The sequence below is a fragment of the Podarcis pityusensis genome, assembly GCF_964106645.2.
Source record: "Podarcis pityusensis genome assembly, chromosome: 1".
Taxonomy (NCBI): Eukaryota; Metazoa; Chordata; class Lepidosauria; order Squamata; family Lacertidae; genus Podarcis; species Podarcis pityusensis.
Genome location: NC_138028.1, coordinates 59,319,764 through 59,344,631, shown reverse-complemented (window position 1 = coordinate 59,344,631; position 24,868 = coordinate 59,319,764). Strand labels below are relative to the sequence as shown.

General features: G+C 45.0%; 1 protein-coding gene across 1 annotated transcript in view; it reads right to left on the bottom strand.

Moving 5' to 3' along the window:
• LOC308464883 (uncharacterized protein) overlaps positions 1-24,358 on the bottom strand; it is a 179,331-nt gene extending 154,973 nt beyond the window's left edge. The window contains exons 1-2 of the mRNA XM_080984529.1: positions 24,194-24,358; positions 13,962-14,082 (exon numbers count right to left, since the gene is read on the bottom strand). Of these exons, the coding sequence (XP_080840655.1) occupies positions 13,962-14,014 (53 nt within the window). The 5' untranslated portion in view covers positions 14,015-14,082; positions 24,194-24,358. The remainder of the gene's footprint in view (positions 1-13,961; positions 14,083-24,193) is intronic.
• Between the last annotated feature and the right edge of the window lie 510 nt (positions 24,359-24,868).

The following is a 24,868-nucleotide window of genomic DNA, read 5'->3' as shown; positions in this document are numbered from 1 at the left end:
TGAACCCCAGGCCTGAGGTTTCCAATCTCTGGATGAGGGTACAGTGATACCTCAGGTTACAGACGCTTCAGGTTAGAGATGCTTCAGGTTACAGACTCCGCTAACCCAGAAATAGTACCTCGGGTTAAGAATTTTGCTTCAGGATGAGAACAGAAATCACGCAGCGGCGGCATGGTGGCAGCGGGAGGCCCCATTAACTAAAGTGGTACCTCAGGTTAAGAACAGTTTCACGTTAAGAACGGATCTCCAGAACGAATTAAGTTCTTAACCCGAGGTACCACTGTATTAGAATGTGAATGGTCTATTTTAGATTTTACTGTTGTCTTTGATAATGAATTATATTTTGTGGGTTGTGTTATTCACCCTGGGGTCTGATCAGACAAAAGGTGGGGTCAAAATAAAACCAACAAATTATACAGGCTCATTCTTACCCTCCTGGCCTATTTCCTTCCTCTTATAACAGATTAGGATGAAAAGGTGTATTACCAATGACATCTCAGAAGTTCCTCACATTCCCATGTCAACCCTTGTTCTTGTGCTTCCATGAAAAGAGCTTGAAGCTGAGGTCATGAGCCTGTCTATGTATTCAGGAAGGTTAGTATTTATGATGTATCTTACGGGGACAAGTAGTCTAAAGCTGCGTTCCAACAGTACATTTATCCCATGACCTAGTTTCATGAATAACATGCTGAAACATGGCCCACATGATTTAAAAGTTTGTCACCCATTCTAAGGGTTGCAAATGGGCTGTTTAGCTTGCGCAGTGCAAGCTGGGATTTGTGCAAACATGCAACACATATTAGTGCAAAGTAAACAGATGGTAATGCTTTTGTTAATACTGAACACACATAAAGTTGTTTATCAAAGAACCACATGTAAGACCCCTTGCTTTGGCTGGCTTCCCTGTGCTGTTACATCAGCTAATAAGAGTAACCATTTTATTACATTACTGACAGCTTTTGAAAAGGGAGCATTACTTACGAACTGAGCTCCCTAGGATGCCACAAGCAGTTGCCTGGTCTCATCCTGACTGCTGCTGAACAGTCCTGGAGAGCAACTTGTTGAGGTTTTCTAACAAGAATCTATTTGGCAAATATTCTCTCTCTCTTTCTCTCTCCCCCTCTCATCCCATGATTTATTTTCTCTCCATTTGCCAGAATGTACTCTTGGCAGACATGCAGCCACATAAAAATTTAAACTGATTAATGTTAGAAGATACAATCCCTGCAGGAGAAGGAGAATTGGGATTTTACAATTGGGAAACAATAAAAGATTCAAGATGGGAAGGCCTCAACCATTAAAACCATATGAATCTAGTTAAAATATTAAGTTGAGCATCTATTTCTACGTTTCCACAGGGATGGGCTGAGGTGGGTCTTCCTAGGTAATGAGCTCCAGACCTGAGACCCCAAATGAGGAACTGCTACGTTAGGTCTGCCATCAATCCAACCTCTAGAATTTAATAGCTCCCCAAAAGTTTTCCGCTTGTTCATCTTGGGGTTTAAGAGGTAAAACACCTAGAAATAAGATTTGGTTTCTTTAAATAGCTTTATTTATTTATGCATTTATTTATTTATTTACACTATTTTTAGATAGCCCTTTAACCCAGGTTATTGGGGCAGTATACAAAGAGAGCAATAAATGCAAGCTAAAGTCGCAGTTCAGTTACAAAATAGCAGCAACACAAGTGTTGCACTAAACGAAAACCAGCCAGCTATCTCTTCAGATGGTTAAGGCCTGGGCCATCACCAATTCCACACAACATCCATAGCAGAAAGTCCCTTACAATATGACATAAAGTCAGATTCAGCCCAATGCTTGAAGTGAAATGAGAAAAGGATTTTGGGACTGCACCCAAAATCAAGCTTTGGATCACTCTCCAAATCTAGGAGAGCATCCTCTTCAAAATGGCATAGAGTCATGTCCAGTCTGATGCTTTCAATTTTAAATTGTCACGTTTAAAGAAGGAGAGCTTCTTTTTGGAATAGGAAAATTTCCGCTCCAAATTTCTTCCTTAAAATAATAATAATAATAATCAGTGGCAGCTGGTTTGGTGCTTTAAGTGATCCTCTCTTCTTTCAAATGATACCTAAACAGCCATGGAAACAGGTATGGATGGAATAAGGCTGGAGTGGGAAAGAAGCACTTAAAAATTAGACTGAAATCCACTGCAGATTTGTCACAGGAAAGGAAGTAGGGAGATGGAATGGCAGATAATGAAATGCAGCCTTTTAGCTACAGGATGTTTGCAAACCAGACCAGGTATCAAAAACATGTCAACAAGGAGAAGAAATGTAAATCTAATGGGAGTTCTACAACTGGGGTGTCAAAACCAAGAAGGCCTTGTTATGGTGGAATCTACACACATATGCAACCCGTTCTGGAACTGCTTTTTTTTTTTAAGTGCGTTCATAAAAATCCATTGAATTTTCCATAAGGCTAACCATCGCCATCTAGTGTCACATTGTATATTGTACTTAAAACACACTTAAAACATTTTATTTACAGCTGTATAGCTGAGTCCTGTGAGTTACAGTGGTACCCTCAGGTTAAGTACTTAATTCGTTGTGGAGGTCCGTTTTTAACCTGAAACTGTTCTTAACCTGAAGCACCACTTTAGCTAATGGGGCCTCCTGCTGCCGCCGTGCCGCCGGAGCACGATTTCTGTTCTCATCCTGAAGCAAAGTTCGTAACCTGAATCACTATTTCTGGGTTAGCGGAGTCTGTAACCTGAAGCGTATGTAACCTGAGGTACCACTGTATAGATGAAACTTTCAGCAGGGCCACCCCAGCAGTTCTAAAGGTTGGCAAGTACTGGGTGAGGTCTATACAGCAAAATACACCAGGCACCTTGAACTGGGTCGAGTAGCAAATAGGCAGCCAGTGCAATTCTTTCAGGTGTGGTGTGACATGGTTCTACCTAGCTGTACTGCACAGTAGCCTGGCGGCCGCATTTTCCACCAACTGCAACTGCCAACCCATCGTCTAGGGCTGCCCCATGTAAACCACATTGCACTAGTCTAAATGAAAGGTTAGGACTGCTCACAAGGTGATCTCAGCCCAGAAAAGACCATAGCTGGCAAAACTGCAGCACCTCACCAGCAAGGCTATTTGAGTCTCAAATGTGTGTATAGTCAAGGAACACCCCTATACTAGGAACTTGCTTTTTCAGGGGGAGCGCAACTCCCATCCAGAAAATGTTGCCTACCCGATTCCTGTGCTTCGGCATTGTCTGCCATCAGCAGCTCCATCTTGTCAGAATTCAGCTTTAGTTTTTTGGGTCTAGCACCTCAGCAGCTGCTCCTGATTCAGATGGATTTGAGAGACAGGAGTGCTGGCGGTCCCTTTGCAGGGAAGGTGGAAAAGAAGATGGCCTTTGCCATCCTTGCATTCACCTTACAGATACTGTAGTACTGGAATGACCCATGAAAACATCAATAAGCCAGTCATTGGCCGTATACTCAGAGAAGATTGTGCTGGGGAATATGGGGCGAACCATATTTATGCAGGACAAATGGCCATGCTAGGGAGAACTTCTGCAGGACCAGTTATACGGAAAATGTGGGATCAGGAAAAGGACCATTTGAAAAAGTTCAGTGAGTTAATGATCTTGTGCAGAGTCCGGCCAACCATTTTGTTGCCTTTCTGGAACATTACGGGATTTATGTTCGGTGCTGGGACCAGCGGCGGAGGAAGCCGCTTGGGCGCCTGGACTGGCGCGCCCAGGGGCGGGGCAAGCAGCCCATAGGGGCAGGGCGAGGGTGGGGTGAACCACCCATAGGGGCGGGGTGCACCATGGAGCCTCCGGAGTCTGCCTGCCTCCTCCCACTCAGTCGCCCTACAGCTGGGGGGAGGCAACGGGCAGATCATTTGGACAGCGCAGAGCCTGCGCGCGCCCAAGCCACCATGTCTCTCCCAAGAGAGATGCGTGGCTCAGGCACACTGCAGGCCCCGCGGTGAGTGCCACCCGGCATTTTGTCACCCACCTCAGTGGTGACACCTGGGGCAGCCCGCACCCACCGCACCCCCTTCCTCCGCCCCTGGCAGGCCTTGGAAAAGAAGGTGCAATGGCTTGCCCTGTGGCTGTAGACGAGAGCATATCTCACCATTATAACCACCATGTTATGTACTGAGTTGAATAGGATCCAAACTGTAGCAGTCTGATTGGTCCTAGAACAATAGGATCCAAAAGGCAGCAGTCTGATTGGTCCTAGAACAATAGGATTCAGAATGCAGCAGTCTGATTGGTCCTAGAACAATGCAGCAGTATGATTGGTTGGCAGGAACCACCCAATCCTGCTCCAGATAGAAGTGAATCCACAACCTGATTGGCTTACAGTAGAATTCCAGAATTAGCCAATCATGTGCAGCCCATTGTGTAAATAATGTATATAAAGCAGATACTGTGAGGGGACATTTATTCATTCCTCCTCACCACTATGAGCTGAATAAAGAGCATGAAATCACTTTGCGACTCTGAGTATATTTCACTGGCGACGAGGATGGGATCCCGCTGAGCTGACTGCCACACACAGCACCGCAGCACCGCCAACTGCCGCACCGCTGCCTCGCACCGTGTATCCAGGCTTCAGCTCCGGGGCACAAGGAACTCAGAATGGCAGCCAACAGCAGCTTCTCACCATTCAACCCAGCATCTGGAGACTGGGAAGCGTACGCCTCCCGTTTCACCTTCCTCCTAGAAGCCAAAGGGGTCACCGACGAAGAAGACGCCAAGAAGAGGGCGATATTCTTCAGCGTCTGCGGAGAGGAGACGTTTGAAATCGCCCGGGCTCTCCTTGCGCCTGAAGACGTCGCTACTGTTCCATACAAAACAATAATGGAACAGCTGAAGGGGCACTTTTCGCCGCAGCCCTCAGTGGTGGCTCGTCGAAATGCCTTCTACGCAAAGCGGCAAGCCCCTGGGGAAACCATAACTGGGTTTGTGACCTCTCTCCGCCAAGCCGCCCGGTTCTGCAACTTCTCAGAGCTGGAGAACATGCTTCGTGACCGCCTCGTCGGTGGCCTGAAGGATGAGAAGCTGCAACGACGCCTCTACGCTAAGAAGGACCTAACGTTCCAGGTCGCTCTGGAGGAGGCCCTGGCAACAGAAGCTGCCGAGAGGTCGACCCAAGAGGCACGGCCGAGCCTGCCATCCCAACCGAGGGTCCACCATGAAGACCTCACCGACGACTCAGGATCCGACAGGGAGGAGGTGCACCGAGTACAGCAGCGCACTCAAGCAGCGCACAGACCACAGCTGCCTCGACGAGAAGGAGGGAACTGCGCAAGCTGCGGGGAGAGTCACGAGAGGAGGACCTGCCGTTTCCGCAACGCAGAGTGCAGGCAGTGCAGAAAATCGGGACACATCGCCCGGGTGTGTCGGGCTCGGCCCACCCGACACCAGGCATCAGATGACCAATCCAAGAGCCCCAGGTCCCGGGGCCCAACGCACCAAGGCAACTCGACGGAGCTCACGGACTTCCAGGTATACCAGTTGCCCCACCCCAACGTAGAGAAAATTTATGTAGAGGTACAGATAGAGGGGGCCCCATGCCGCATGGAGCTTGACACGGGTTCAACTCTATCCATAATCTCGGCAAGGACCTTAAGGAAACTGTGTCCCACTGGGGGTCCCAAACTCAGGCCGGCCCCATTCACCCTCCGGGACTTCCAGAAACGTAAGGTCCCCACAATGGGGGTGGGGACCTTCAGGGTGCAATACCGAGGGCGGACGCGGCAACTGGACTTGCTTGTGGTCAAGGGCCCCTACATTAGCTTACTGGGATTGGCATGGTTTGGACCACTGGGGCTAGCTGTCACCGGGGTGAACCACACTAGCTTACAAGTGGACGTGGACGCCATATGCAAGGAATTTCCAGGGGTTTTCGATGGGAAATTGGGACAGTATACGGGCCCCCCCATTGCGCTACAGCTTGACCCCGCAGTACGACCGGTCAGGCTCAAGGCCCGCCGGGTCCCGTTCGCCTTGAAACCCCGTATAGACGAGGAATTGGACCGACTCGTAGAGCAAGGAGTGCTGGAGCCGGTGCCTAATGCTCCCTGGGAAACCCCAATCGTCACACCCGTCAAGCCTAATGGTTCGGTCCGCATCTGCGCAGACTACAAATGTACCATAAACAAGGCCCTCACGGCCCACGCATACCCAGTGCCAGTGGTCAGCCATGTCCTTGCCACCCTGGCTGGGTCGAAAATTTTTGGCAAGCTGGACTTGGCCCAAGCATATCAACAGCTGCCAGTAGATGAGGCCACAGCAGAGGCACAGACGATTGTGACGCACAGAGGAGCGTTCAGGGTAAAGCGGCTGCAATTCGGTGTCAGCGTGGCACCAGGCATATTCCAGAATATAATGGACTCTCTCCTTAAAGGGATTCCTGGCGTCACCCCCTTCTTCGATGATGTGTTGATTGCCGGCCCCACACCAGAGGAGTTTGAGGACCGCCTCCGCACCGTTCTGCACCGTTTCCAGACGGCGGGTCTCAAGGTGAAGCGGGAAAAATGTCTACTAGGAGTGCCTCAGGTGGACTTTCTGGGATTTATGGTGGACGCAGAAGGGGTCCACCCGACTGGGGACAAGGTACGGGCCATTTGTGATGCCCCAGCGCCCAAGAGCAAGACTGAACTTCAGGCCTTCTTGGGACTATTGAACTTTTACCATTCCTTCCTTCCCCACAAGGCAGCGGTAGCGGAGCCCCTACACAGACTCCTGGACAAGCGGGCCCCTTGGGTGTGGGGCCAGCGCCAGGAGGCCGCATTCCAGGCAGTCAAGGACTTGCTTGTCTCAAACTCGGTCTTGGCACACTTCGACGAGAGGCTGCCGGTGGTGCTAGCATGCGACGCCTCACCCTATGGCATTGGAGCTGTCCTGGGGCACCAACTCCCGGATGGAAGAGAGGTACCGGTGGCGTACTTTTCCCAGACACTCAACACAACCGAGCGGAACTACTCGCAAATCGACAAGGAGGGTCTGGCAATCGTAAAGGGAGTAAAAAAATTCCATGATTTCTTGTACGGGCGGCCCTTCACCGTGGTGACTGACCACAAGCCGTTGCTTGGCTTGTTTGCCCCCGAAAAGCAGACCCCCCAAGTGCTGTCTCCTCGCGTCCTCAGGTGGTCAATTTTCCTTGCCAGCTACCAGTATGCACTGATTCACCGACCTGGGAAGGCGATGGGCCATGCGGACGCCCTCAGCAGGCTACCACTACCGGAAACAGGCCCTGACCCAGCACCTGCACAAGAGGTTATGAGCCTGGAGCTGCTTCCCGACCGCCCCATTCAGGCACAAGAAGTTGCACACCATTCCAAGAAAGATAGGGTCATCTCCCGGGTCCTGGACTGGGTGTGGAGGGGATGGCCCAGCAGCAGCCCCGGGCCAGAATTCGCCGGCTACACAACCCGCAAACATGAACTGTCGGCCCACAAGGGGTGCCTGTTATGGGGAAGCAGAGTCGTTGTTCCCCAGCCCCTCTGCAAAAGGGTCCTCACAGCCCTACACGAGACACATCCAGGGGTAGTAAGAATGAAGGCCCTTGCCAGGAGTTATGTGTGGTGGCCGGGGATCGATGGAGAGATAGAGGCCTGGGTCAAACACTGCCAGGCCTGCCAAGAATCCCGCCCAGACCCCCCAAGGGCCCCAGTCCAGTCCTGGGAGTCCGCCCGAGCACCATGGTCACGCCTGCATGTGGATTTCGCTGGCCCCTTTCAGGGGAAAACATTCTTCATAGTGGTGGACTCCTACACCAAATGGCTGGAAGTCGCACTGGTACCGTCCACTTCCACGTCCGCAGCCATCCGGGTACTACGCAGGCTGTTTGCAACCCACGGGCTCCCTGACACTCTCGTCTCAGACAACGGGACTGCATTTACGTCAGGAGAATTCCAAACCTTCACAGCGCAGAACGCCATCCGCCACATCCGTTCGGCGCCGTTCCACCCTGCCACCAATGGCCAAGCAGAACGCATGGTGCGGACCACCAAGGACACCCTTCGCCGCATGACGCAAGGGGACTGGGAGTACCGCCTTGCCACATTCCTTCTAGCACAGCACAGCACCCCCAGCTCAACGACTGGCCGGAGCCCCGCTGAACTACTAATGGGTCGGCGCCTTGCAATCAGATTGGACCGCCTTCACCCCGATAGAGCTCAGGATGAGGTAGTGGTGGGGGAAGGCAGGAACCCCCGGACCTTCGAGGCCCAGGACCCAGTGTACGCAAAGAATTTTGGGGCAGGCCCAGCATGGGTACCCGCCACAATCACCAGGGTCACTGGCCCCGTGTCGTACGAGGTGCTAACGGATGGGGGGCAATGCTGGCGCCGCCACTGCGACCAGATACGGCGACGATTCCCGGGAGAAAACCAGGAGGAGGACAGGTCAGAGGAGTCCCAAGGGAACAGCGGGGCAGTGAGGCCCATAGAGCAGGAGGGGCCAGCAGGAGAGGCAGAATCAGTAAATACAGAGAGGACCCGTGAGGCCGAAAGGACACCGGAACCAGAACCACGACTGAGCGAGCCGGTTGCACCAGACCAAACAGCCGCATCACAGCCAGCATCCTTGGAACACGAGCCAGAACCCGGAGCCCGGACCAGGGAACACCCCAGGCCACAACGCACACGTAGGCCGCCGGCATACCTTGAGGACTATGAATGCGACCTCCCGGGCAGGACTGGAACTTAGAGGGGAGGGGTGTTATGTACTGAGTTGAATAGGATCCAAACTGTAGCAGTCTGATTGGTCCTAGAACAATAGGATCCAAAAGGCAGCAGTCTGATTGGTCCTAGAACAATAGGATTCAGAATGCAGCAGTCTGATTGGTCCTAGAACAATGCAGCAGTATGATTGGTTGGCAGGAACCACCCAATCCTGCTCCAGATAGAAGTGAATCCACAACCTGATTGGCTTACAGTAGAATTCCAGAATTAGCCAATCATGTGCAGCCCATTGTGTAAATAATGTATATAAAGCAGATACTGTGAGGGGACATTTATTCATTCCTCCTCACCACTATGAGCTGAATAAAGAGCATGAAATCACTTTGCGACTCTGAGTATATTTCACACCATATCAGGACACTTGTGGAAGAGGATCCAGAAAAATACAGAGAATTATTAGAGGTAATAAAGAAATTCAGGGATGAGGAGATGGAGCATCACAACACTGGACTTGATCATGATGCAGAACTGGCTCCAGCATATTCCATTTTGAAGAATGCTATACAAAGTGGATGTAAAGCTACGTATTTTTTTTTATCGAAAAGAATATAGTGAAGTTTTGGGCAATAGTGAAATAACAGTTTTGGACAAATGGATTATTATAGCATCATTCAAATAATATAGAAGTAAATTAAATAAATAAAAAAAGGAATTGAGAGACAGAGCAGAGTGTCACCCACATGTTGATGACTCTGGCCTCAAAAACTAGAAGACATTCCCCAACATTTTCATATAGATGCTACATCTCATTTGAGACAGAACAGAACTTTGTGGGACCCCAAAACATAACTGCTAGGGGACCAAGCAGCAGGCACTCAATGCTTCTTTCTAGCGTTGTTTCTACAGAGAGGATTGAAAGTACTATAGCACAGTGCCCCCCCCCCACCAAACCACAGATCCATTACACACACACACACACACACACACACACACAAATATTGAAATATTGAAATATTCTTTGGAACAGTGGTGGGTAGTGTGGCTCAAGGTGGCTGCAGGGGAAGACATAATTGCCAAAAATGCCCACGATCCCAGTTCCACTGACAGAAGTCTCCACTGGATCAAAGAGCTTTCTAACAGAGGCAGATCACCAACTGGATACAGCCCAAAGTAATTAAAAGCAAAAGATTTCACACTAGTTCTGAGCACCCCAGAGGCGATGTAAAAGTCTTTCAGAGTGCAGGAATGCAATGTAAGGTGACAATTCTCACCCCAAATACTCACTTGCTTTCAAGGTTGACCCAGTAGCACTGCCATTTGATTCAACGGGTTTTTCCCCCCAACTATTTTAAAATGTCAACCGCAAGCTAAGTATTGGGCAAACCTGAAATCTGTCTATATTTCATTCAGGTGGCCTGCAGATTGCAGTGAGGCAGAGGATGTTTCAATAGCTCTCATCAATGATGCCTCATTGTCCTCTGGGGGAATCTGTGGTGGGGGATATGGAAAGGGATGTTCTTTCTTTGACCCATTCATTAAGTAACCCTGAGCTTTGTTAAAAGCTAGCCTAGTAGCTGTGGAACAAGAGAAGGGCAAAGAGGAGACCTTAGATTGCTGGGGGGCAGAATGTCAAGACTCCTGGGCTCTTCCGCTTGAATGAAGTTGAGAAAATGGATTGTTACCATGGCTGCTCTTTTCACAGCCAGCTTCGGGGCATCGTGGACCCTCCACCATGAAAATGAACCTTCTGTCTGGTAAATTGATGCGCTGCCTCCAGGACAGCAGCAGATCTGAGGTGCAAGGCCTTCCCTTCTCCTCTGCAGGCTTGGATCATTTCACATTCCATACAGCCTGACACTGGGGGGGCGAGGGTGGGGGGAGGAGAGGATACTTCAGAGGCCAAAACGCATTTCACTGAAAGCCTCTTGGAATCCAGTAAAATCAGTAGGAAGATTAAAGACAAGGAAGGTCACAACAACCCTTTCGAAAGTGCCAAGAACAAACTTTTCTCCACTTCCAAATGAAAGCTTCCATGTGCTATGCTTTCAAGCTTTTTTTCTGAGACAATTAAATTTGGAGGGAGGGGGCACTGAGCGCTGGTGATAGTATATTTAATATATATAATTTCTACAGTGTGGAAGAAGTTGAGGGGGGAGTAGCCTAGCTGAAGGGGATAAAAATTTCCTTGAAACTTGCCATCGCCATGATGTCAGACTCATCAATCCAGAGGTTCCCATGATTCTAGCCAAATCATATACGCGTCCAAGTTAGGCTCACAATATTGACATGGCCTGGATGTTTAAAGTCACACTTATGGTGCCTGCGGGTCCTCTGTTTGAAGGAGTTGTCCTCTGAAGGGCTGTCCAGTTATACGTAAGACAGGAAACCAAAGGTCTTGAATTTGACTGCCAATGTCTAGGAGCTGGACTGCAGATTGAGCAAACGCACATGTCCTCTGGTTCCAGTATGGTGAGAGGTATTGTATTTCTGTTTAATTTATTATAATTATTTCTAAATTTCCATCTACACCTATAAATTAGTTTTAGGCAAGCTTTATGCAAATTTGTGCACTAGCCTGTCTTTCTTGGACAGCTGATCCATTTCCTCTTTGGGGGGCAGTGTAAGCAGAGCCCTAAACACAAAAGGCAATGGGGTATTTTTGAATGCTGGAAAAAATATCAATTTTCCACAATGGATGTGCTAACAGGACACTCTTCAACCCTTGAGTAAGCATTCCAACTTTAGGTGGGGGGATTTTATGGATACCAATTCCAGCATCAGGTCAATTAATAAGGAACTACAGATATATTGACACCTCCAATACCAGGAGTTTCTTTATTTTAATAAATCCAATAATGATAATGATAATTATTTTTATTTTTATTATAATATTATAATAAAATATTATTATTATTATTATTTTATTTATATCCCGCATATATCAGAACATACTAAAACATCAAACATTAAAAACTTCCCTAAACAGGGCTGCCTTCAGATATCTTCTAAAAGTCAGATAGTTGTATATTTCCTTGACACCTGAAGGGAGGGTATTCCACAGGGAGGGCGCCACTAGCAAGAAGGCCCTCTTCCTTCCCTGTAAGCTCGCTTCTCGCAGTGAGGGAACCAGCAGAAGAACCCTCGGAAGAGGACCTCAGTGTCTGCACAGAACGATGAGAGTGGAGATACTCCTTCAGATATACTGGGCCGAGGCCATTTAGGGCTTTAAAGGTCAGCACCAACACTCTGAATTGTGCTCAGAAGCGCATCATTGTCCGGATAGAATGCAGGGTCCACAAATGTTTTCTCCCTCTTTACAATGGCTTCTGAGGTTTTCTTCATTTTCATATCAAACCACATAATTTATTATTTATACCCTACCCATTTGGACATTGCGGGCCAAGGTCCTTCCAGGAACTAGGGACATCTTTGATTAGTCCAACCACTTGCAGAAGGAACCTCACCCTTGTCTCCTGGCACCAATTCAAGTTAACATGATTTGCCTATTATTCCCAATACAGTAATGTGGCACACACCAACACACCAAACTATAGAGGACACAATTCACTGCTTGTTGTTGTTTAGTCATTTAGTCGTGTCTGACTCTTCGTGACCCCATGGACCAGAGCATGCCAGGAACTCCTGTCTTCCACTGCCTCCTGCAGTTTGGTCAAACTCATGTTTGTAGCTTCGAGAACACTGTCCAACCATCTCGTCCTCTGTCGTCCCCTTCTTGTGCCCTCCATCTTTCCCAACATCAGGGTCTTTTCCAGGGAGTCTTCTCTTCTCATGAGGTGGCCAAAGTATTGGAGCCTCAGCTTCAGAATCTGTCCTTACAGATCCTTCACTGCTAATTTATGCAAAATTCTCATTCTGAGCACTTCAATTCTTCTTGTTTTTTAAAAACTATTTTTAGCATATGTACCGTATTTCAAAGGTTTAAAAGTACTACTACTTTGTAATTGCGTCTTAATACTTTTGTGTGTATATAATTTTCCAAAAGGTTTCTCTAAAACCTTGAAGACAACAAACTTTGACTTAAAAAAAAGAATAGAAAAAGAAGGCATTCAGGATTCTAACAAGAGCCCATGATCAGCACAAAAATGTCTTTGACGCAACAGGCATATAATAAAACACCTACAGCATGGAACTGAAACAAATTACCATATTTTTCTGTGTATAACACGCCCCCGTGTATAAGACGCCCCCTATTTTTTGGGACTCAAAATTAATAAAATGCACTGTGCACTATCCATGTATAAGACGATCCCTTATTTTAAACATAAAAAATTTAGGAAAAAATATAGTCTTATACACTGAAAAATATGGTAATTATCAAAGGTATAAACACATCCCTGAGCTGGTGTGTTGTCACTTACATGACTGAACCTCTAGAACAGTGTTTCCCAACCTTGGGTCTTCAGCTGTTTTCGGACTACAATCCCCATCACCCCTGACCACTGATCTTGTTAGCTAGGGATGATGGGAGTTGTAGTCCAGAAATAGCTGGAGACCCAAGGTTGGGAAACACTGCTCTAGAATATCTCTGCAATTAATAGATGGTATATCAAGAAACAGGAACAAGACTATGTTTAACTTGAGAGTTTTGGTTTTTTGGTTTTTCTCTCTGGGTGTCCAGCCAAGTTTCCTTCAGCTTTGCAAAAATGTACCATCTGTACTGGCATTTAAAATCCAGCAGACAAGATCCACTGGGGTATTCAGAGGCAATGCTATGGTATCTCACTATTATTATTTTTTAAAATGCACCTCAAGCATATTGGAACATGTAGATATTTTTAAAAATACATCACTGGCTTCAAATATTTATATCTTTCAAACTACAGAGAAGGCAAGTCATTCCTTTTCAAAAAATAAAATAAAAGAGTAATATCTAACTCTTGTGATGCTCAGTTACTCAAGGAAATATCTTGCCTAGTCAATGTCACCTGCCAGAAGTTCCTTACATATAACTGACTTATCCAGTGATAAATATAGAAAAACTTTACCACTGAACAAGGCAATCACCTTTGCATTAACATAGACATCTGACCAACCACATGGTACAAAACCTTACTAGGTCGCAAATTCGTTCATCTCTATTCTCCCCTGAATGTGCTATGAAAGGACATCTCAGTTCAGAGCCTATCCATACTTACTAGAGCACACTTCAAAGTGCCTAAATACACTTTTTTTAGAGAGAGAGAGAGATCCTTTGGTCACAATTTATGCAACTCAGTTTGCCACGCAGAACTGCTGGAGGTTGTTCCTTTAGGGAAGATGGGGTGCTGCCTCACCGACATAATTCTGTCTTCAACCAGCTCCCACTTGCCTGCCTTCCTCCTGACATTCAGCCCAAGGGTTGACACTGGCTGTAAGCTTCCTCCTTCTCCATCTCAGTGTTGCCTTTGCAGAACTCTGCAGGGAGAAGGATGAAGACAAAACTAGAATTAGTTGGCCCTGCCTATCATTGGCTCTATCTCTTTCTACTCTTGGCCAGTCCACCTTCCACCCTGCCAGTCCCAAAGGGCACCAGCCACCACTGCCCAGAACCCTTTCTCCATTGTGTGTAAGCCCTTTAGAGCAGGGATGGCCAACTCACAAGAGACTGAGATCTACTCACAGAGTTAAAAACTGGCAGTGATCTACCCGCTTTTTTGGGGATTAGGTCAAAGTTTAAGAAGGAAAGCCCTGTTTTGGGGGGTTCAGGTCCTGTTGGACGTGCCTGCTTTAGAGGAAATGGTGCTGGGGAAATTGGCAAAAAAAACAAAACACACCCTGCGATGTGGGAGTCCTTCTTCTGTGGCCAACATAGTGGACAGTACAAGGGGTCTATGTGAAGCCTTCCACATATGTAAAGGAACCATCCATTTGTGCTAGGAATTTGGACCATAATCACCATGGTGAACCAATATTCATTATTTATGGATATTGCGTTTTTCTAGGGTTCCTAAACTGGTCTGAAATGGGGGAGAGAATGTACTGATGACACTTCACTAAATGCCTGGATGTTTAAAGGATCTCGCCACTAAATCCCCAGGTTAAAATGACTGTGCTAACCAAATGAGAAATGGTAAGAACGAGAAGAAGAATACCGCATTGCTTAGGGAGTACAGGAAAGGTCCTTTGGGCATAGAAAGATACTGGATAATGAATGGACATTGTATTGACAGCTCTAAATAGAAGAGCCCATTTCGCAAATTAGCATGAGGAGGGGCTTTTCTGCAGTGATGCAAATAGCAGCCAAGTGAATACAGCAGATTAAGAATTCAGGAGAGAGCATGTTGGGTCTAATTATATAGAGACCAGATTTGCCTGTCCTTTTCCTGCACCACCACTTAACTAGGCGTCTACAATCAAATGCCATTTAGATTTGAGGGAGGGGGCGAGAAAACCTTTCCCTGACAAAGGGCAATGATACATAGCGGAGAGAATGTAACATTATTATATTGGATTCAATACTGGAGCTGAATGCATCGTTTGTACTGACATTTGCCAGCTTTGCATATCTTAAAACTGAAGTTTTTAGAAACTCATGATTTTGCGTGTGAAAAAACCAGTACTGAAATCATGGTGATGACACACAACTTTCCATTTTAAGACCCAAATAAGGCTATTAAAAATACACTGCAATGTCCTGGCTTTTTAGAAATGTTGCATCAGATTCCCTTAATGTTGAATATGTGAAATCAGCTGAATTTTGAAAGCAATGGAGAACTGTGAAATGAGTTACAGTGTAGAAAGAAATGGTATATACTTTGATCTACATTTCAGAATTCAAGAAGAGTCTTCAAGTTAGCTTGTCCTGATGTGTTTTGGGGGGATTAGCCTTCTGAAACTATTACATATGTTCTGATTTCTGCTCTATGGAAGGGTTTGGGAAACATGTGGCTCACACTCAATGTTAAAACCCAACTCCTTTTCGCCCCAGCCAGTCAAAACTCTTGGGAGTTGTAGTTCAGAAGCATCTGGAGGACCACTAAGTTTCCCACAGCTGCTTTCTGGAGTCTTGTGGCCACCACAGGATAAAAAAAGCAAATACATAATTTTACATGTAATAGTATTTCTTCCACCACTACTGTGAATTGCTGCCACTTGTAACAAGGTAACAGTGGATCCTATCCTGGTTCCCAACTGCATTGCCTCTCACCAGCTCAGTTTAGATACATGACTGCCTTTCTCCCAAACCTCTTAACCCATACTGACCTGCATCTAAATCATGGGTAGGCAAACTAAGGCCCGGGGACCGGATACAGCCCAATTGCCTTCTAAATCTGGCCCAGGAATCAGCATGTTTTTACATGAGTAGAATGTGTCCTTTTGTTTAAAATGTATCTCTGGGTTATTTGTGGGGCCTGCCTGGTGTTTTTACATGAACAGAACGTGTGCTTTTATTTAAAATGCATCTCTGGGTTATTTGTGGGGCCTGCCTGGTGTTTTTACATGAATAGAATGTGTGCTTTTATTTAAAATGCATCTCTGGGTTATTTGTGGGGCATTGGAATTCGTTCATATTTCCCCCCAAAAAAACATAGTCCGGCCCCCCACAAGGTCTGAGGGACAGTGGACAGGCCCCCTGCTGAAAAAGTTTGCTGACCCCTGATCTAAATTATATTTTCACCATTCACACAATTTCCTAATTGCTCCACATCTTCTGTCGAGAAGCTTTCTTGGGTTCAGGGCGAACACCTCAAGAACCACTACTGGGATGACGGAAGGGCTGTTTATGTTGAAATGGAGCCTCCTTGTAAGTAGCAAGCATGTGGCCACACTGATTCCTGGGATAGCTCAGTTGATGGAGCATGAGACTCTTAATCTCAGGGTTATGGGTTTCAGCAAAAATATTCCTGCATTGCAGGGGTTGGACTAGATGACCCTCGTGGTCTCTTCCAACTCTACATTTCCATGATTCTATAACTGTTCAGAAACTGCAGGCATGGGGGAATTCCCCTGTGCAAAGTAGTCCACAGTTTCACTCTCACATTGGATTGCTTGGCCTGCCCACTGGATTACTGCTAATCCATGAGAATGAAATGTGCTAATGCACACGGTTTTCTTCCATACATATTTGCATTCTTCAAGTGGGACTTTCAAAACCAGATAGTGCACCAGGTGAGGGAGAAAGCGGGTTGCATGCAAAACCCATTCACACATTCCGTTATTCAGTGTTGAGAAAGTCTAGTGCACCCATACCTGGAAAGCATAATGTGTGAATTGATTGCAGCTGGGGCATTTTTCCGTTGAGTTTGCACTTCAAAAGTCATTTGGAGTGAATGATGCTGACAGTGTTTAAAGAACTCAAACATGCCTTTAAGTCAAGGCATCCTGTGCTTACATAACAAGTGAAATATGCCAATCGCAAAAGTGGGGTGATTTTAGATTTCACACACACACTTAGACATGCACACAGCTGTATTCTCCCCGCTCCTCCATCCCTTTTGAAGAGATTCTTGCTGCATTCTCTCTCCCCCCCCCCACCCCTCGCCTTCATTCTTTTTGAACAGATATAACCATTCCTGTCCCCATCTGAGTTAAATACCAGGGTATCCTTTTCGGCAGGCATCTAAGCTAAATCTAATCAAGCTGTGTCACAATTCTGTCAAGGCAGGTTGCTCTCTTTTTGGCCTTGAATAATTGGAAGAATGTTGGCACTTGTGCCTGGGCCATGAGAACGTGACCCGGGTTGATATTTAATCTATTCCAGTGCTAGGCTGCACAAGGTCTGGAGCCAAAGTCAGGTCTCAGGAACAGTGTGTTAGACATCAGCAGCACTCATTTTACCTTGAAATAGATTCCATTTGATGCATCATTACACTGCTCCAGGAGAATGCTTTAATGAGACGGATACATACACTGGAAAGGATTAAATTGTTGTCCTTTAAACTTTTTGCTTTGCTAGCCTAATCGTTACAAGGTGTTGGGAAATACCTGGAGAAGGCAAAAGGTTAGGGAGTCAATCAAGAATCTCTAAAACCAAAAGTTCTGTAATTTGGGTGTTTTCCGAGGACTCACAGAAAAGGAAAGTATTTCTTCTGTGCTTAATTCTCTCTCTCTCTCTCCTTTATAAAATACATACTGTGTGTGAGCTCCATTCTGGACAAATCAAAACAGCCATCATCAAGCATATGCAAGCTGATAAAGCAAAAACACCTGACTTTTGTCAAATCATGACTTGGATTTCATCCCCACCCATCCCAAAGGCTAAAACATAAAATGATATCCATGGACCAAAACCAGACATACTCGTTGAACACCCACCTAGTTTCCCAGGGGATGCTCGCTTTCTGAATTTGCAAGTTTTGCAGTGAGGAAGGCTCCCACTGTAACTGGTTTTGTGCGTTGACTACAAGAGATCTTGAAATATTATGTGTCAGCACTCAGTGTGATCTACAGCTCAATTAAATTAGGAATCCATTCATTTTAGAGTGCCAAGACAAAGTCCTACACAGAGTAGAAGACTCATTAGAATTAATGAACCTCAGTTAGTCATGTCTATTAAACTTTGAGGTTTTATTAGTATATAAATATTGCAAAATAAAATAAAATAAAATAACGTCAATGGGTCTGCTGCGAATAAGACTAACGATGAATATCACCCTAAGTCCCAGGTAGGACTGGGAGAGACTCCTGCTTGAACCCCTGGAAAGTGCTGCCAGTCAAAGTTGACAATACTAAACTAGATAGTAGAGGGCAGCTTCCTATTATTATTATTATTATTATTATTATTATTAGGTTCATTGATTGTGGAGACTTAACCCTGGTGTCTTTCTCAACAGGTTGGGAAATAGCCACATGTATTCATATGAATGCATTTTTTGTATCATGGCATGAAAACATGCTTCCATTTTGTTCTTTCATGGCTTATATAAGCCTTTCTAACCCTTCAGGAAAAAGGAAATACCATACTGTTCTATCGGTTATTCCTGCTGAGTAATCTGAAGTCCCAGCATGTGTGGGTTGTTTCATTCACTGCTCCATGCAGATTTCAAGGTAATAAGGATCCTGCTGGGGGGGGGGGGAGCTGGGGGGGGGACAATAATCAGAGATTGTTCTCCTGCCTACTCATTCCCCAACCCCCCACAGAAGAAATTATAACTTTCTTTTTGGATATTATCAAGGGAATCTCCTTGAATGTTTGGTTGATCAAGTTTTTAAAGGTGGTTTTGTTTTTTAAGACTATGAAGAGATTCAAAGCTACATATTTGATTTCAACTCTTTTAGCATTTCATTATGTATATGAACATAAGCTGTGTACCCATTGGCAGCTGAAAACGCTGCTAGGTCATTCTTTTTCTCAATTCAGCTGGTTTGAGGGGAAATGGGTCACAAGAAATGGCAGGATAGAGGCAGGATACAGCACTTCCCAAACCAGCGGTGGGTGGGAGCATACTGGAAGCAGAGTAAATGCGGGTGTATGGCCTGTATGGATAATTGACATTAATGAATTAATCCACTAATTCGTAATCATTTCAGCATCCTGACTTCCCAGAGTCTCTTCAGTTGCTCAAGCAGCATCCAAACTGCACCCAGATGTAGACTGCATGACAAAAATGAGAAGTCTTGTGGTTCTGACTGTCATATGTGATGCGATGAGCACAAAGCCCCAAGGTCTCTGATTCTGGGAGCAGTTTTCAAACAGGCAACCCTAGGGCTAGTGTTCCTGACCATCTCTGTGGACGGTTAGCCAGGCCAGGGCCAGACATGAGTCACTCCTGAAGCCCAAGCCAAAGGGCGTGTTGTCTAACACCGGATTCCTGAGGATAATAGTTGGAGCGGGAACCTAAAATGCAGTAGGCAAAAAGTAGGTGGAAGTGAAAGGAGCAGCAGGAAATGATGCGGACTTGGTGAGGGGGATGGGATGCAGCTGTCATTCAAAAAATTCTGAGCTTATTATATAAAGAAAAGTGGGCTCTATATTTCTAAATTAAATACTGCAGGTGTGTCTGCCATGGCATTCGTTGATATTTAACTGGAAGCTTTATTGATAGTTTTTACAGATGTATTTCTTTGTAATTTTTGGTTTAAATGTTGTATATACATTTTCATTTTTATTGATGATCTTACTGCGTTTTATGTTAACTGCTTAGGGATTCTGCATATTAAGCGGTGTATAAATATTTTTAAAATATATTTTTATTAAATATTTCTTGGTTTACAAAAGTATGCGCAATGTCTCTTTTTTCAAGTTACATTTTATACAGACCAGTTTCATGCATACATATGCTTTTTATGGTGGTGGCGGCGATTATGATGTGCAGGGTGCCAAAGGGCCCTTTGTCTTTCCTCTTCACATCAACTCTTTAACCGTGGACCCGTTTTTTAAAAAATAAAATGCAAATGGGCTGTTTGAGCCCAGCTGATTTACAGTGCCAAGAGCTGTTGCCACAATGAAAGGACACGCCATAAGAAAGCACTTACTTTTGTCTCCTCTGCATCGGCCACAGGCTGCTGCCCTTGTGGAATTTGTCACCACCGTTAAGGATGACCCTTAGCTTGTTTCATGGCTGAGTGATAGTTCATTTGCTCTTAATCTTTAATAACAAGGTGACCATTGTATCCCATGCATCCAGAGCATCCCAATCTGAGCAAAGGCCATTTCCGCATTAAATGAAGGATCATCATGATAAGTAGGACTCCCTGCACCATATTTCACCACTCCTGTATTATCACCCTGATCAGGTTCTCCGCACTGTAGCACCCTTTAGTCAAGCCCAAATGCCTTTCCTTCCATTTTCTACTGACCCATTCTGGAGATCTGAACAATAGCAGAATAGAAGCTTTGTTATGGAGCGGAGTCCTGAGAGATTAATCAGGTACATTACTGATTAACCCTGCCAGCTTTGGAATGTCAAATACTTCCTTTCTTTTAACTCTGCAGCATGGGAGGAACAAAGTGTTTGTCCCAGATGAACTCCCCCAAACAAATTTCCACTTAGGTTGTTACTGAAGACCAACACCTGTTTTCAAGTCAATTCCTGGGTTCATTCACTCTCTCCCTCTAGATTTGTTATTGTGGATTTATTTATTTATGATTTTAGTCTGCATAAAAGCTAGAGCACTGCTTGCATGTAAATACTCCCCCCCCCCTTTTAAATGTATCTTTGTTGGTCTTGCTAGCAAAAATTCATTTTTGGTGCCTCTGTAAAACAACCTCTCTAGGCCTTTCATTTTAGACCAGGAAGAAAAACGTTCACCCCTGGAGGTTTATCAGATTGTTGTCAATAGATGTGCTCTGAATGCATGTGAGTGCATTTGCAAAATTAGCACCCCAAAACAGGTGAAAAACTTGTTTTGCTAAGGCAGCACTCAAAAACAGAATGAAATGCTTCATGCGATCAGGATGGGGGTGGAGGAGCTGCAAACCCAACTACAGGCCGATCCACCAGTGAATTAAAGCAGAATTCTTGGGTTTTAAATTGGTGTACAGCTTGATCCTTAAAATATGTCTGACACAGCTGTCGTGGCATTTTGTACAACGGGAGTAAGACAGGTCTACTCTGATATGCTGTACATCTTTTGCAATCCCATTATCACTCCCTTTAAGAGCAAACTCCGGTGGTGAGTACCAACAGGAGTGAAAGCTGGGATAGCTCAGCTGGGAGAGAACGAGCCTGGTGTGCACATCTCAGGCTGGTGTGTTTGAGCCTCACATCGGGCAAAACAATCCTGCATTGCAGGGGGCTGCGCTTGATGACCCTCCTTAGTCCTTCCAGCTCCATGATTCTAATGAGATCAGGGCCATTGAGAAACAAGAGGGAGGAATCAGCATGCTCAGAGAATCCTGAATTTTGCAGAAGTATTAGTTTTTTTTTTAAAAAAAATAATAATAGCCTGGCTACAATATTTGGTTGCAACAATTTACTATTAATTATGATGCATGTGGGTTGACTTAGCATGTTCTTTCCTTCCTGTGGTGTCATTGTGCACTCACTCAACAGGAAATGTTCTACTCATGCATTGTAAAGGTGGACATACCAGACCCTGAAAAGAATGATCAGAGCCTGCCAGATCATCAGTACAAAGAACCTGGAAGGTGGAACTCTGGGTGGGTGTCATGGCTAACTGAACAGAATGTTTATACACAATTCTGAGATCTGCCCATTGGACAGGTCTCCTCCCATGCTCTGCTGTTGCCCATTTCTGTGCTGTGTTTGCCTTTGACCCTTTCCGCCATGATGTTTTTAGGAGTGATGCCCATCTATGGCGTGCTGTCCTGGAGAGAGGCACTCATGAGATGGCCGTTATTACTGGGCTTCATCAGGATCACTTGCTTAGTGATTAACTCAGAGGTTTAATCCCATAAATGGCGTAGATGCATGCTTTCTTTGCTGCTGGTTGTTGTTTTGCATATCGTCTCCATAGCTAAAAGGAGCGTATATGAACACCCAGCAACATCTTGACATTTTTGTCCTGGAGAAAACTGATATTACATGCCAGATTCTTTCCAACGTCCGTCTACCGGAAGAATCACACTGTTTCGACGGAACTAGCTTGCAACACTTTCTAACTCTTACATACAGCTGACAGGAACTACCGAGGGTAGTATTCTTGTTTCCTGATAATCTGAAGGATCATTTTATCTGCAATTCATCTTGAAGGATTTAGATAAATTGCAGGGAAATTTGTACTGGAAGTAAGCACAACAGCATAATGCCCTTAAGTACAAGCTCACTGACTGAGCCATTAATGGGTTGTGTTTCTTTGATCATGAGTAAATCTTGAATACACGCATAAACCATTATTTTACAATGGAACGTAAACATCAGATTAAGGCTGCAATTCTATACCCATTTACTTGAAAGTAATTCCCATTGCACTCAGCGGAACTTACATCTGAGTAGATATGTATAGACTTGTGTTATAAATTATTTTTCTGTCAGGGTCTAAATACCTGCATTTAATTTTTACAATACAAACAGAGAGATGTGTGCTGTTGCATTAAAAAGTTACATTTTTAAAAGGGGGGGGGGGTGTTTCAAAGATATGAAATCACATTCTTCTGGTTTACTGTTCAGTTTCAGACTCCATATAAATAGCTTATTTTCCTACAACTGCCACAGTGTTGTTTTGCCCCAAGATATTATTCAGAATTCTTTCCAGTAGCACCTTAGAGACCAACTAAGTTTGTTATTGGTATGAGCTTTTGTATGCATGCACACTTCTTCAGATTAAGAATTCTGCATTTTATCTGTAACCCCCCTCCCACACCCTATTTGCATTAATAGAATACAGTTTACAGTACTAACTGTGGGGAAACAATTAAATTAGCCCAAGGACTGGCCAGTTTTAACTAAATTGGGCAGGCAAGATCAGTCCATTGTGTTTGTAAGACTTCAAACACACACCAGAATCTTTCCCCTTCCCACTCCCCAATTATTTTTGCATAATCCAGAGGAATGTAACAAACAAAAGCCCTCTCAGAAGTCAGATAGCTTTCAATTTGAGTCCTAGGTAATCAGTGAAAGAGAGAGAATCCTGGAGAGAAGGTAATTTGTCTTGAGCTGGCAGTTGGAGATGGATGTGCTCTGGGGGTTATCTGTAGTGTCAGTTCAGCCAGAGATGGACTGAACTCCATGACTCTTCCCTGAAATCTGAATCAATGGGTATTTGTAGCGTCCATCTCTACCTAGTGTGTCTGTATCAAATATCTTCTCGATGCTATTGAGCTCAATAACTTAAATGTGTTCGCCCATTGCATCTTTGCATATCTGTTTCATTTAGCAAAGATAATTGTAGAAATATAGAGAGAAAAAAATTGTCCAGTAGCACCTCAGAGACCAACTAAGTTTGTTCTTGGTATAAGCTTTCGTGTGCATGCACACTTCTTCAGAGATTGTAGATACCCATAGACAGAAGGGTATTATTACTTTTTTTACTGGACCAAAATAGATGCAATTTTCTGAAGTTCACGGAACTATTCATCTGATTTCTGCATAAATAGCTTCGTTAAAACACACATACTGTAGTTCAGTTCTCCTCCCTGAAGCATATATGTATGTATCTATTGCATTAAATGCTGATGTGCATTTAATGCTGTATGTAATTTGGCATCAATGGAAGCTTTCCAACTGAAGGTGGGCTAGCATTAACTTGTGGGGGGGGGAGTTTTGGTACACAAAGAAGGAGTCAACTCTCCCTCCCATTGTTCTTATGCTGCTAAGGGGCCTCTGCCAATGATATTTGAGGAACTGAGGGGGGGATCCATGTTAAAGGATTAAATGTCACATGTAGTTTGGTCCTTTGAAACCAATTTGTTCCTTCGGTTTGATTTCCTGTCCCAGGCCAGTTTCATTTTTTTTGTTCCCAGTCTTTGCTGGATTGGAACAACTGGTGTTGATGATCAATAAACCTACTTGTGGGTTGTGTTATGTATAGATATAAAGTTGGTTTAAAATTGTTAACGTGCTCAAATGCATGCTCTGGTGAAGTAGAGCATGAGATACAAACAAGTCTAAGCTACCTAGTAAATAAGTCCCAGTTTAAATGATTGGGAGTTAATTCTTTAAATGGAAGAAAAATAAATTGTTACCTTAAGAAGACAGGTGGGACCTACAACAAAATATTGCAGCAAGAAGTCCTCCAGCTCAGTGTTCAGCCAGCCATGCCTTCCTCCATGACATTCCATTCCATTACCCCAGCACACAATCCATTTTTTCTCTTCCAACAGTCAGACTATCCTCTGAGCATCAGTCCTTACTGAGCTATTTTGAGTGTTTTCGCCAAAAGTGTTTTTTGTTTGTTTTGTTTTTTAGTGGGGGGACTTCTGCAAAGATTGGAATTCCCTCAAGGCTACAGATACTTCCCTCTTTTGTATAAATATTGCTGTTTTGGCAACATAAGGACTTACCCACACCTCAAGCAGTGTGTGCTTTCCAAAATAGCATAAACTGGAAATGTGGGTGCCCTAGAGTCATGTCAGATGGCTTGTTTGAATGCATGGCAGTATCCGAAATGGCATCCCTTGTCATAGAACTGTACAGATGGAATTTCAAGGACCATCTAGTCCAGGGATCACCAGACTTTTTCAGCAGGGGGCTGGTCCACTGTCCCTCAGACCTTGTGGGGGGCCGAGCTATATTGGGAGGGCGGAATGAATGAATTCCTATGCCCCACAAATAACCCAGAGATGCCTTTTAAATAAAAGCACACATTCTATTCATGTAAAAATACCAGGCAGGCCCCACAAATAACCCTGAGGTGCATT